We start from the raw sequence: 14,980 nt of genomic DNA, 5'->3' as shown, positions 1-14,980 counted from the left end.
TATATTCTAAAACCCAAAAATTCTTGAACTAGTAAATTTTACTCTAGACGAAAAAATCGACACATTCAATTTCCGCCCCATGGCCTTTTTTGTCCCGATCTCCCCTATTCATGTACGTGCGTTTGAAATATAGAAATTATCGTTTGCTCATAGCATGAACATTTATCCTTCACCGGATATCGTCCCGCACAGTTCGGCTTCAAGCTTCAATCAGCACCTTTCTGGTGTGTGTGTGTGCCCAGTATTGCACTGATTCCTATACACCCCGCGATTACCGGATTCGACTCGGGTGCGATACGTCCACCAGGTAAACAAAGGCAAAGTTTGATTGAAACATATTTGACTGGATTTGCAGCAAACAGTTCATCCGGTGCGAATTGCCTGTAGTTGGAAAGCTAACAATTGCTTCCTTTCTCCCGCGCACGGTTCGTCCCGTTCTGCACCACAAGTTCACCTTAATTGGGATGACTACGGTGCAGAGCAGGTTAAGCAGGTGCTACCATTGTGAGCCGAGCGGAAGAAACGGCTTTCTAGAATCAGGTTTTTTTCCAATGGGAATCTTTGGTAAGCACGGAAGCGGAGCGGAACTGTAACTCTGGAACGCCGTGGAATTGATTTTCAAACTTTTTGATCCGAATCAAACCGAAACTTCGGTAAGAACATTCAGTTGTTGAAGAATCGCGTTGAAGATTGCACTCCCGTTTGTGAGAAGCGTTGTGTTTCGAGATTCAGTTATAGGTGTTTGTGTCAGATCAGTTGACGTGTGTTGAGTTGTAACAGCTGTGATTGTGCGATTTCGTTGCGTTTGATTTAGGCAGTAAGTTATATCAATATTGATAGTCCTAAGAGTAGTAGGTGTGTTCTATGTTATTGTTAAATAACTAGCTAAAATATTCTAATTTTTCGAGCTTAAGAAAAATCTGGGATCAAATTCGAAAAAATTGTATGTGATAATGTCACTGTATCATCGTATCAAAATCAACAACAGAAAAATCTCGACTCACAATAGAATGAGTTTTAACTTGATGTTTTATTTATGCTACCGTAAAACAATAATATATTTCAAAACAAGTTACACCAAACAAGTCTAGTGTTTCATCGTATGATTAGTTTGTTTAACTGTGTGTTTATATTCTGTTCTAACTGAATTGTGGATTAGAGATACTATACAGTCCAACTCCGAGATATACAGATCTAAATGAGGAATCTCGTGTGGAAAATTACAAACTTTGCGGTACAATAATTGAAATCCACTTCGAGAAAAAATTCGGGCCCGTGGGAACTGTGATGTTATTGGCATACCTGAGAAGTTTCTTAAAAATTTGTCATGGGAATAAAGAGAAATTTTAAATATATTAACCAAACAAAATGATTCACATATCATAAAGGGGCGGGTAGGGTTTAATGCGTTTCTTTGTATTTTCTCATAGTAAAACATTTCAGGAATATTTTGTCTAATTTTCAAGCCTATCGGAACAACTCCGGAAGCTATGGGTCTTTATCATTCCTTATCTCATAGTGCGAAGAGACAAGAGCTCGGCGCACAGCTTAAAGAGTTCTGCTTCGATTGACTTGCAAATTTTACAAAACATTCTTGAAATGGTTTTTTTATAACAAAATTCAACAAAACTTTTTTTTACAAAATGTTGTTTGAATGACGCTTTGTTTTATGCCAAACATTTGAATTTATTCTGTTGAACGATAGCTCTCAAAAAAATTTGCAAAAATGATCTTAGCATTTTTTTGATTAAAAAAAATGAAAACAAAATTCGGGAAGATTCTCGCCTTTGTCCATCCCTCTCGGCGGCCCTGGTTTAAGACGATAGTAAATGGTTGAGTGTAAAAGTTTGCATTTCATTTAGCTTCCGTCAAAGACTTTCGTGAACAGGCTAATTTCATCTATCTAAAGAATTGACGCAAGCAAAAACAGCAGTTCCTGTACATAGATGAACATGTGGCTTTGTTAAATTTGGCTGATTTTGACGGGGTTTTCACATGCAATGTTTAATTGAAAAAACGACTACCCCGTATAGGACAAGTAACAGGTTCGATCTGCTTTTTCATCAGTTCTTTTTCAATATCTTTTCCCCTTTGAGAACTATGAAAAATTAAGCAAATTCAGTAAATGATCCGAAACCTCCATTTACAAAGGGGCTCGATGTGTTTTGAGATAAACAATTAGAAATCAGGGATAGTTATAAAAAAAAACCTGTTTCAATCTACCTAGTAGTGTAATGGCGCCATTCTCATTAACATTACATGAGAAATCGCTGCAACTTTTATATCGGACATTTTGAATAACTGTTTCCGGAACCGGAATCCGGAGACTGTCGCAGTTGCAGTAAGTTTTTAGCACCTGCAAGCTCAAAAAGTTTTACAATCTGCTTCAATGATTTCGTGCTTTTTTCTGTCGTCTTTATGTATGAAGGTTAGACATTTTTAACTTTCATTATCCTGGAAGAATTTACTTACTAGTTTCAAGGAATTTGTTTCATTTTCAATATCCACTAACAATAAATTGAATGAAAAACCTTTTTTAATGCACCTAGTGGTGTAATGATGCCTCTCTCATATTACTTATATTGTCAAAAACATCAATAGAAGATTCTGTTAAGATTTTATTTTTCAAACTTTGATAAAATCAAAAACTTGTTTGATATAAACTACCATCACCTTTTCAATTTGTAAACAGTTATGTCAAGTTAATATAGATTTAAATGTGGTACCCCGCACGCTATACAAAATTGAACAAAGCACGCTGTGTGCTAGGCAGTGGTGTTTTCTTCTTCTGTACCAGCACGTACAGATGCGTAGCGATTTTGCATCTGGATGAAATTGCACGGTATCGTTTAACATCGACAACGAGAGCTTTAGTTTAAATCATGATTTGATAGGGTATAAATGAAAAAAAAAATAATCATTTTTGAGATTTTTTTTTCAGAATTATCGTGCAACAAAAAAACGCAACATTCGTACAACATTTTGTAATTCTTTTTGAGAAAAAATATTGATTATTATTACATGTAAAAAGTGTGTGCAAAATTTGAAAAAAAATTGTGCAATAGTTTTTGAATGACGATGGACACGGATTTTCAAAACTGCAAAGAAAATAATAAATGATTTTTCAAAAGTGTTAGACCCTACCCGGCCCTTAACGAACACCACACACCGGCAACAAACATTCATGTCTGTGCCATGAGTCTGTTTTTTTTTAAAACGGTTGAAAACTCAAGCTCATGTGAGCTCGGTGCCTTTGCTTATGTTTCCAAAACCAACCGAGCTTCGGTGTTGGTTTTCGTTTTCTTTACCGCAGGTACGAAATCAAACACCGTACGCTGTGCGTTTCGTTCGTAGAGGCGGTGTTTTTTTTTTTTCTATTTCCGTACCAGCGCATATAGGTAACGGTGTGCTTCAAAAAATGGTTTGAATTTTTTGACACACATCACCTTGTAATTGTGGCACCGGCAGTCAGATCTAGATGAAATTCAGGAGGTATGCATGTAATCATAAGACCTTTCGTTTGAATCTAAGTTTGTAAAATTGGTGAGGCCATCGCTACGATTAGTGTATTCGTTCCATTTTATAGATTGTGACCACTACTTCCGGTGCTTCTGGAACCGGAAACCAAGCACTGATATAACCGAAATGGATACGTTTGGCCGTTAATGGACAAGGCCTATCGATTGGAACTGATTTGAGCTCCCAGAAACTAAATTTTTCGTGTTTTGCATCGCTGGTCTGTATGCCTGCTTGAAATGTTCAACACTTTCAATCCTGTAATTCCGGAGCCGGAAGTTGGATCCAAATTCAAAAGTTTTGTTTAAGAAATTCAGTTCAGAAATTTTGTACAAGACCATTAACTTGAGTCTAAATTTGTGAAAATCGGTCACACCATCTCTGAGAAAAGTGAGTAAGTAAATTGAGAGTGGAAATTTGGATCTTACATTTGCATCGAAGTTTGCGAAAATCGGTTCAGGCATCTCCGAGAAAAGCAAAAAACACGTTACGTACACACATACGCACACACAAATACATACACGGGTAACAATGGGGGGCAAAGCACGTTTTGTCTTTCCATAAGATTTATTGGAGTGCCCATGTCCTCCTAATATTTTGACAACTGGAATAAATATTTGAAAATTTGCTAGAAATATCTTATGATTTAACTTTACCTTTATTAATCGTTAACTTTGCCACTTTTGAATATTGGCTATTACTGGAATAGTAAGAAAAATGTTTGTGATCGTGTCACAACATTTGGAAGAGAAACTAAACTTGCTTACTTGGTTGCTTTTTATTTGCTCTAACCTCTTCGTTCCCTTTATAAAAATGTTTTATATATTGCAAAATTTAATAATCTGTAGTAATAATTTTTTGTGACCCAACAATATTTCAAGGAACTTGCTGCCCCAGCACTAACAAACAGATGTTTTGCATACTCGACGAACTGAGTCGAATGGTATATGGTACACGGCCCTCCGAGCATCGGTTCGACGCACAGTGGTTCGAATCAATGAAGACATAAATCAGTAGCTGCCAAACCGTTCTTTTAATGCATATAGTTGCTTTTAGAAAATTATTTACAAATATATACCGCGTAAAATGATTCTATTCCTAATTGTTCATGGCCAACTTTGACAAAAATATAACCATAACTGTTTTTTCTGAAGAGATAGAAATTTTTTTTTCTTCTACAATGGTTTAGAACTATTGAAAATAATTTACTTAGTCAAATATACCAAAAGTGTAGGTCGCAACCCCTTTAAAATCAGTTTTTATTCATAACTTGTTTCGAGTTATTTCTTTATGCATACTTTGTTTGCAATAATCGAAGAAAATAAAAAATCCCATGTTTTTGTTGAAGATAGTGCATAGGTTTGTTGTTTTCTGGCAAAGTTATACAACATTTTACCTTTTTTTACCAATGATAAAACCTTACACCGAAGCGAAATATGCAACTTTATGCAGCTGATTTTTACAAAATTTGTAGGAAAAGATATACTCAATACTATATAAAAAATTTAAGTGGAACTCGATGGAACTTTTTTATGACTTTTCAAAGTTAGTTTTAGTAATTGAATTATGACAACCCCTTAAAACTAGTTTTTAATCATAGCTTGTTCCAAGTTATTTTTTTATACATACTTTGTTTGGAACAATTTTCTGGAAAAGTTATACATCATTCTACCTATTTTTACGTAGGAAACCTTGTACTGAAGCGAAATATGCAACTTAATACAGCAAACTTCTACAATACTTATAGAAAAATATATACCTTATCCAATTTATTTTCCAATGAGAATATCCTGAGTACTATTCGTGTGACTCATTTTCACTATGGCCATGCTGAAACCATGAATGGTTAAGAAACGGAGGGCGTCTGCTATTTCTGTAATTCACTTTTGCAGTGAGCGAAGAGATGGGCAATTCGCTCCTGAGCTATTCCAGTGAATCGAATCTTTAAGGTGAGCTGATAGCTCACAGCTCTTTTTAAAAGAACCGCAGCTCACCAGTTCACCGCACTGGAAAGCAGGGATGCCAGGTTCACAGATTAATCTGTGTTTCACAGATTTTCAACCTTTTGCACAGATTTAAAAAATGGCACAGATTTTCACAGATGTCTAAAAATGGTCACAGATTTACACAGATTCTGAAATCGATCACATATTTTTGAAATTGATCACAGTTTAGCACGAACAGTTACAGAGCGGTAGGAAATAGTGAGACTTTTTTTTTTGCTTACCAAAATGATTCCGATCAGCTATTATGGAAACGGGGAAACGTGCACAGATTTTGCTCCTGTATTTTGGCTTGATCACAGATTTTTGAAAAAATGACCTGACATCCCTGCTGGTAAGGTGGAAACAAGCAACGAGCTCAACGGATCTTCGGCTCTTGAAGAGTGTGTTATAAATTAGAAGAAATATGTGCACGAGCTTTTGTTCGTTTTTACAAATGTGTATCTTTCCTTCTTTAACAGATTGAATGAGCCATTGTCAATAAGAAATCTTATCTCTCACTCAGTATTCCAACGTGCATTCAGGGATGCCCCTTTTGCAGATAATCTCAAATATGACATAATAATAATTCGCAGACAAGTTAGTTCGCATAGCTATGTTCTTTGTGCATGGATGATTTCGATCATCCATATGAAAGAAAATGGCGCCAAAAAAACGGCGCCTAAAACAAACCTTCAGCTTAATCTAAATGAGCTAATGAGCTGATACATTGAATCTATTCCCTTTAGTGAGTTGATCGGTTCGGAGCTGCTCACCGGTATGAGCTGTTTCGCACATCTCTAAGTGAGCGTCGCACGATCAACATATCGTCTTAAAAAACGTGTTGCTTCGCGATAACTCAATTTATTTACACGTCTTTGTAAAGGTTTGTACTTTTGCAATACTTTTTCATATTTTGTTTGGAAAACATTTCTCCATTTTTTAATATGTGATGAACTTTCGATAGTTTTTCGGATTTTCAATATTTAAAACTAACTTTGAAAATGCATAAAAAATTGCATCGAGTTCCACTTAGATTTTTTCTAATATTGTCAATTGTCAAAAAATAAACAAAATAAAAATCACAACACTTTGCTTAAGTTACGCGTGCAAGCATGAACTTGTTTATGTGTGTTTACGCGCACTTTGTAGTAAATACTTAGGTAATAAAGGTAGATTCTACGTAGATAAATCCAAAAAAACTGTTTTTAAAATAAAGTGAATACATCTCAAAAAGTATTTTTTTTTTACATTTTCTTCAAAATGAGATAGAAAAACATTTTTTGTGAAAAAAAAATTTATTTGAAATTTGTACTACCCCTTAACAAAAATTAAGGTGCCACTTTCAAAAGAAGGGTAATATGATCTTGCAAAACTTCTTCGAAGATACGTTAGCTCTTAAAAATCAGTGAAAGTCAGTACAGACTTTTGACCGTCTTTTTCCAGTTTTGGACCACTGTGCGACGGATTTCACAGTAATGGCATAACCTTTTTATATGAGAAAGACAAAAAGGTTTTAGTGGTTTTCAAGGTATGCTGATTTTACCGAAAAATTTGTACAAATGTGTGGCTTTTCACTAATCCGAATCCTACGCCAAGTTCTACGTCCGATACGTCTGTTTTTTTGACGTTCATTTGCATCGAAGTAATCCATGTGAGAACAGTTTTTGTTGGAATTGACTCGTCTTGAGCCGCCCATACAGTCGACTGTAGTTCAGCCTCGGCCTCATATGTGTATCCATAGATCCATGATTCGTTAGTTGTCACGATCTTATAAACGTCTTCTGAAACACCGCGATTTAATTTTATCAACATATCCGTACACAGTAAAAAAGGAATTGTAGCAATTTCTATGTCATTATTATTCGATGTTGAAAAAATTCGACGTACTGAATATCGAATGCAATAATTTTCTGTTTTCAAGAAATATTGCAGATAAATCACACGTTATTACATCGAAACAACGAATTGAGTAGATAACATCAGCTTGACTGAATGCTTAGACGATTCTGATAGGAAATTATCCATCTTTTCGTGTAATATTACAACCTTTACAACGATACCAACACTTTTGTGATATTGCATCAAAATTGCTACTCACTACAGATGTGCAGCGATTACGATATTATATTACAACAATCTTGGTGTCGTTATAAAGGTTGTAATATTACACGAAAATATCCATAATTTCGAATCAGAATCATATACAGTATTCAGTTATATGAATTTTTACGTTGTTTCGATGTAATAACGTGTGATTTAACTGAAATAGTTCTTTTTTTTTTTTCATAAATACGTTTATTTCTTAAGGCAGTTTACATAAGTTTTTCTTCGCCGTAGCATCACTTTTACATAATATTCTTATCCTAATTTAATTCTAACATAGTCACAACGTTTTGCATTTATTAAAACATATTCTCTTATTACTTGAATATCATCTTAGGTAACTCGTCATTAATTATGAAATCTACTCGGAAATATTATTTGAACCAAACGATTAACTTCTATAAATTATAAAATAAGCTTTGTTATTTTCAGACATTTTGTTAATAATTTCATAAACTGTTTCGAGTTTGTTTGTATCATTACATTATTTTTATTCTAATTTAGCTATTGGTTGAACTCATGGACGCAGCTGAGATCAGAACTAAGTCTTGAAAGGGGCCTTTATTAAATTGAAACTCCAGTTTTCTTTATGAAATGATAAATAAGTTTCATGTATGAAAGGTCACGACAAGCAAGAATGTCTCGAACTGGGATATTGGATAGTCTACCTTGGGTACGCAAAGAATTTATTAGTTGAGATCTGACATCACGATACTCCACGCATGTCCAAACGACATGATCAATATCTCGATAACCTTCGCCACAAGCACAATGATTAGTCTCGGAGAGCCCAATTCGAAGGAGATGTGCATCTAACGTGTAGTGATTGGACATGAGTCTAGACATCACACGAATGAAATCTCTACTCACATCCAGTCCCCTGAACCATGCCTTTGTCGATATTTTCGGAATAATTGAGTGCATCCACCGACCCAGATCATCTTTATCCCAAGAAGCTTGCCAGCTGGCAAGTGTTCTTTGGCGAGACGAGCTATAGAATTCGTTGAAAGCAATTGGTCTCTCATAAATTTCACCCTCAATAGCACCACGTTTGGCTAAAATATCGGCTCTTTCATTGCCAGGAATGGAGCAATGAGCCGGGACCCAGACTATAGTGATTAGATAATTATTGTTCAATATGTCGTTCAGGCACTGTTTTATTTTGCCCAGGAAAAACGGTTCAGTCTTGCCAGTCATGTTTGAGCGAATGGCTTCAATTGCACTCAGACTATCTGTGAAGAGGAAATAATGGTTTGGAATTAATGTGACGATTACACTCAAACTATATTGAACTGCTGCTAGCTCTGCTATATAAACAGATGCAGGTTCTTGAAGCCTAAATGAGGCCGAAACATTATTGTTGAACATACCAAACCCTGTCGCTTCTTCAATTCGCGATCCGTCCGTGTAAAACATTTTCTCAGAGTCAATATGCCTGAACTTACTTGAAAATATTTTTGGGATTTCCGTCGAACGTAGATGATCCGGGATTCCACGCACTTCGCGCTGCATGGATGTATCGAAAAATAAAGTTGAGTCAGGGACATTTAGGAGGCTGACACGGATAGGAATATATCTTGAAGGGTTGATTTCCTGTGACATATGGTTAAAATATACTGTCATGAATTTTGTTTGAGATCGAAGCTCGACCGAAATAGTTCTTGAAAACAGAAAATTTTTGCATTAGATGTTTAGTACGCCTAGTTTTTTCAACATCGAAATATAATCACATAGAGATTGTTACAATTCTTTTTTTTTGCTGTGTAGTTCAATCGACAAGAGCCTTCTCTGATAATTAATCTAACTATGTGGTATGTAACCCGAACAAATCGTTCTGATAGTGAAATATTAGTGCAGTATTGAATATACATCAATTCTATGAGAAACTGATACGAATGAGAAACTGATCGCTCAGAATTTCGTAATATTTGGAAGAATCGTTCTCTATCGAAAAATATTAGGCCCATATATTTTTTTTTTTACTTTGTCATTAGGGTGACCATTTCTATGTTAGGGTGGATAAAAAAACGATTCTTTTCGATTTTCTTCCAAAGAGACACTTTTTTTAAAATCATAACTTTTGAATCACTCGACCGATTCCACTAATTCTTGGATATGTTGTCGAAGCATTTAACGGTTTTCATGATTTGCGACCAATGGGCACTATTTCATTATATATTTTTTTTTCTGAAAGCTGAAACAGTTTTACATAACAAATCCAAAAATTAACGATGCGTTTTTTTGTTTTTGAGTTAAAATTTGTTGAAATTTTGAAATCTTCGTTGTATGCAACCATGTGCCTCCATTTATTTATGGTGTTTATAGTGTGAACATATTCTTACCTCTTTTAGATTGTAAAAAAAAAAAAAAGCTATTTAAAATAAACCTTTATGCTTTATAGCTTTATGCATAGGCTATTTCCAAAATTCAAAACAGTCAGATAATCGGTGCTGCTGTCAGATTTGACGTATTGAAATGACTATTGTGATATATATTAAATTTTACCGAGCAACCCTTATATTAATTATTCAAACGGATAAGTAAAGAATGCAATCGGTATGCAATCCGTCATCGTCATAGTGCAACATAATTGCATCGGAATACTACTACCACGGCCAAAAATATTGGTTGAAACAATCAATGTGTATATGCATGTCACCCTTACAAATGGGATGTGAAAACTTTTCTGTTTTGACGGTTTTGGTTTTACTATTTAGTCATAAAGTGAAGGTTCAAACAGAAATTTTTTCTACTAAAGGAAGGATCAATTAGAGAAGATTATGGATCTGCCACATGCCCGAATTTAATCTAACATCAATAATTGGCATTAAAAATAGTGACAATATTTCGACAAGCATTTATCAGCACGGTCGGAACAAATGAAAAAACTGAGGGAATGGGTAAGGAACTGTTTTAACCTGACAAATTTTCAGAAAGCCATTCTACATGCTGTCGAGGAGCAGCAACAGAAGCAGCTCGCAAAAGAAGATGCCTTCTTCAAGTTCTATCAGAAACTGGTTTCTGAAGATGAACAATTCGTGGGTGAGCTTTTACCGGAAGGCGCCAGTTCTGCGGTAAGTTTAGAAAGAAACCAAGAAATTTTCGGCCACCGGATCTTTGCTGTCAACTTAAATCACTTTTCGTGGCCATGTTTTTACAATGATATCAAACTGAGTGCGCATTGTGTTCTAAAGATGAAGCAAATGAACATGTACTTTCATGATAATTAATCAGTTTATTTATTTTTCGTTTTTCCCCAATTAGTCACGACAACAAACTGCTGTTCATTTGGTAGCTAGTAGACAAACCGGCACAGCAACCGCAATTTTACGGGCACTACTAACTGCAGCCGGTAAGGATATCCGAACAAAGACTGACGGTGTAAGTATCTATCAACGAAAATCTATGTAGTCTCTATCCAGAAATATTCCATCTAGCGGCGGAAGCATAAAGCGATCGATCGTTTAACCAGGAAGCAGCAAAGCAGCGACCGTAGAATCGATTTATGTTTTCGCCGCCGAAGCACGGGTGGTAGTTCAATTGCGGCAGTTCCCAATGGCAATGGTGGCTAGCTTTGTGAACAAGGAATTATCGTTTCCCGCCTTCGTGCCTGGTACGGCAAATCGGCAGTCACTATCGAGGGTCTTCTTCATTGGCTTCGGTCTTCGCGATGGATTGCTGTTTGAAGCGTGGTTCGAAGGTTGCTACGAGTTACCGACTCGTAAAAAAAAACAATAAACGAATGCAGGAGTTTGGTTAATACACAATTGACAGGTGTTACTACCCGTGACCTATTTTGGGAGAATCACAGTCAAGTGAATATTGGAACAGGTTAAATTTCGTAACCAGCATTCAATTTGCTTTCTAAATTTTCAGTTCGAAACCCATTCTGCTGTCAAAGTGTTACCATGTAGTCCTATTGGAATATCTTAATTGATTATTAAATAATCAAACTTTTCCTTAATAAATATTTTCACTAAATTTCTGTTTGAGCCGTTAGTAGAATGTTCTCACTAATAGTACTGTTGTTGTACCGTTGAATTCCACTATATCACGTCACTACACTCTCACAAAGTCACCATTTTCACAGTCACTATTTTTCCGAAAGTGTATCAAACGTTATAATACAGATACGTATTTCGGAATGCTATTTGCATCCTTCTTCAGTGTATCGGTTATAAACTTATAAAACCGATACACTGAAGAAGGATGCAAATAGCATTCCGAAATACGTATCTGTATTATAACGTTTGATACACTTTCGGAAAAATAGTGACTGTGAAAATAGTGACTTTGTGAAAGTGTAATGACGTGATATAGTGGAATTCAACGGTACAACAACAGTACTATTAGTGAAATATTTTCAGATTTCTGATCTTGAGAAGAGTTTGAATGTTCCAGAGACTCTTGATTTTTAAATTAGCTTTGAATGAGGCACATTTGTAGCGCATCTTATCAAAAGTTTTCTTACAAATACTGTGCGAACATTGATAATGTAGTAAAATCGAAAGTCGACATTATGAATTGAAAACTTTACAATTTGAATTAAACGAACCGTTTAAATATTTTGTCTCCAAGATTGTTTGCTATGCTGCTAAGGAAATTTTATCGTAAATGACAAACTGCCATAAGATTTTTTTTTTGTTTCGATTAGAAGAATTTTAACCTTATGAGCTGAGGCCAGTATATCGCGTATAATCACGTGGCTCACTCTACGTATTACATTTCCCTCCATGCTCGCAAATGTGCAAAGTGACTCTCGATGTTTGACTACATCACATAAAATGAAATAAAGCTACCGCTTGTTTGACAGCCTTCCTGAGCCGATTTTATTTCTTTCTCATGTTTCGTTACGTTACCAGGAAACAAGACCAGAAAAATGGCGCCGCCATAGAAATCGACTTACCTTCATAAAAATAACATTCACTTCATTTTTATGACGACAACATATATGTTTTCTTGCACTAATCGCATCTAAATTAAATTATCTAGACATTGTCAGGATAAATTTTAGATCCATGCTTTTGATGGCGAGATATTCAATGAACAAGTTGAAAGACGGCGTTTTCAGCTATGCAATTCTTCCTTCAGAAAAAAGACTTTCCCGACCGCTAAAGTCAATGAATCATTCTAAAATGTTCACAGAATATTCTAAACTAATTTTCTAAGAGATTTTCAGTTGGGTTTTTGCTATTCGTCACCGTTTCTGAGAAAACCAGATTCGAAGCGTGAAAATAGCCCTCTAAAACACCCTAAAACACACTGGCCTCAGCTCTTAAGGTGAAATGTAGCGGAATGCGAAAATCGCGTTTTTGATCAATTATTCAAAAACTAGACCGATTTTCGAAAAACCAGAAACACTTAAGTTTTCGAAATCGAATTTATCATAACTAAATATTCTTAGAATTTTAAAATTTTGCTTTGCCGAGTCGTAATTGGTTTTTGAAATGTATAAACGGTAACTGTTCCGTTCCACGGGGATGATTTTAGAGCTGAAAAGTAGTGTTTGTAGCAGATTCTCACAAAGAATCTGAAAATGTAACTCAAAATTATAAAATTTTAGCTGAAACAACCGAAATTTGAAAAAGTTTACATACACTTTTCTGCATTTTTTTTATTGCTAGCGCGCAAGCAATAAAAAAATGCAGAAAAGTTTATGTAAGCTGTTTCGTATTGAGGTGGTGTGAGAAATGCACGGTGGACTCGGTGGCATTATATCGGGAGCAAAAATTACATATAGAATTATGACGCAAATTTATGCAGCATTGGGTTTTGTGTTGAAATAAAAACGAGTTGAACACAATAAAATGGGTATTGTAAGAAATTGTTTATTTTCTAAGTAACTGTCATTTATAATGCTAATAATGTCCAATTCTGTTGAGTTCAATGCATTGATGTTGCTGAAACAATAAAGCCTGGCTGTGTAATATCGTATAACAGGTATTATTTTAGATTGTAGCAATTTTTATAGCAAAACTATATCTTCATCATTGAAAAGCTACTGAATGAAATACAAACCAAGTATTATCGTGATACAAACAATGTGATGAACATTGAAAAACAACACGCATATACATGGTTAGCAAGTTGGTCAATACATATATATATAACCTCATGTTAGTCATTCATAATTACTCATGATTTATAGCTCTAGTGTAAGAGTAATCACTAACAATAACGATTGAATTAGCATTTATTCAAAGTGTGAAGGATTCAAAAATCCATTACGTCCAATCTTTTTTACAAGCCAATATAACAAGAGGTAAGCCCACTGCGCTCAATCATTGAAAAAAGTTCTTGTTTCTATGTGTCCATTTTTCTTGGTATGCTTTGTGCGACGGTTTTATGACGCTACATTTCACCTTAAGTTCTCTCGCCACTCGGGTCAGAAAAACTTACTGACCCTATGTGCGGGGTTGGGAATCGAACCCATGTAGACTACGTGGAAGGCGATGATCTTACACATCACGCTATGCCCATTCCCCATGTCATAAGATTTAAGGCCAGGTTCCTCAAAAAAACGTGTATTTTTTGAAAAATTTCTTCTTAAAAAAACCTTTTTTATTTTTTCAATATGGCGACTCTGATAACAGTTGCTCAAACTGTTCCGATTTGTTGGTGTCATCATTTCCTGGAAACAAATCATCGGAAAGCTAAACAGTTTCATATTCTGTAATCGAATTGAAAAAAAACATGGTTTCGAGAAAAAGACGTGTAAAGGTTAAGGTTGTAGAGAATAGAGAATAGAGAATAGAGAATAGAGAATAGAGAATAGAGAATAGAGAATAGAGAATAGAGAATAGAGAATAGAGAATAGAGAATAGAGAATAGAGAATAGAGAATAGAGAATAGAGAATAGAGAATAGAGAATAGAGAATAGAGAATAGAGAATAGAGAATAGAGAATAGAGAATAGAGAATAGAGAATAGAGAATAGAGAATAGAGAATAGAGAATAGAGAATAGAGAATAGAGAATAGAGAATAGAGAATAGAGAATAGAGAATAGAGAATAGAGAATAGAGAATAGAGAATAGAGAATAGAGAATAGAGAATAGAGAATAGAGAATAGAGAATAGAGAATAGAGAATAGAGAATAGAGAATAGAGAATAGAGAATAGAGAATAGAGAATAGAGAATAGAGAATAGAGAATAGAGAATAGAGAATAGAGAATAGAGAATAGAGAATAGAGAATAGAGAATAGAGAATAGAGAATAGAGAATAGAGAATAGAGAATAGAGAATAGAGAATAGAGAATAGAGAATAGAGAATAGAGAATAGAGAATAGAGAATAGAGAATAGAGAATAGAGAATAGAGAATAGAGAATAGAGAATAGAGAATAGAGAATAGAGAATAGAGAATAGAGAATAGAGAATA

General features: G+C 35.0%; 1 protein-coding gene across 6 annotated transcripts in view; it reads left to right on the top strand.

Annotated features, from left to right (window-relative positions):
• The window catches only part of LOC131428201 (serine/threonine-protein phosphatase 6 regulatory ankyrin repeat subunit A), a 169,908-nt gene that overhangs the window by 74,154 nt on the left and 80,774 nt on the right, over window positions 1-14,980 (top strand). For 4 of the 6 annotated variants that reach the window (XM_058591938.1, XM_058591945.1, XM_058591944.1 and 1 more), the window contains exon 4: window positions 10,869-10,985. In XM_058591938.1, the coding sequence (XP_058447921.1) occupies window positions 10,869-10,985 (117 nt within the window). Of the gene's footprint in view, window positions 1-677; window positions 818-10,537; window positions 10,679-10,868; window positions 10,986-14,980 lie in introns of those variants that run through there. The other 2 variants (XM_058591939.1, XM_058591943.1) reach the window with 2 other exon arrangements.

Source organism: Malaya genurostris, chromosome 2 (assembly GCF_030247185.1).
Source record: "Malaya genurostris strain Urasoe2022 chromosome 2, Malgen_1.1, whole genome shotgun sequence".
Taxonomy (NCBI): domain Eukaryota; kingdom Metazoa; phylum Arthropoda; class Insecta; order Diptera; family Culicidae; genus Malaya; species Malaya genurostris.
Note: the sequence above shows the minus strand (reverse complement) of the source record. Positions and strands in the feature narration are given on the sequence as shown.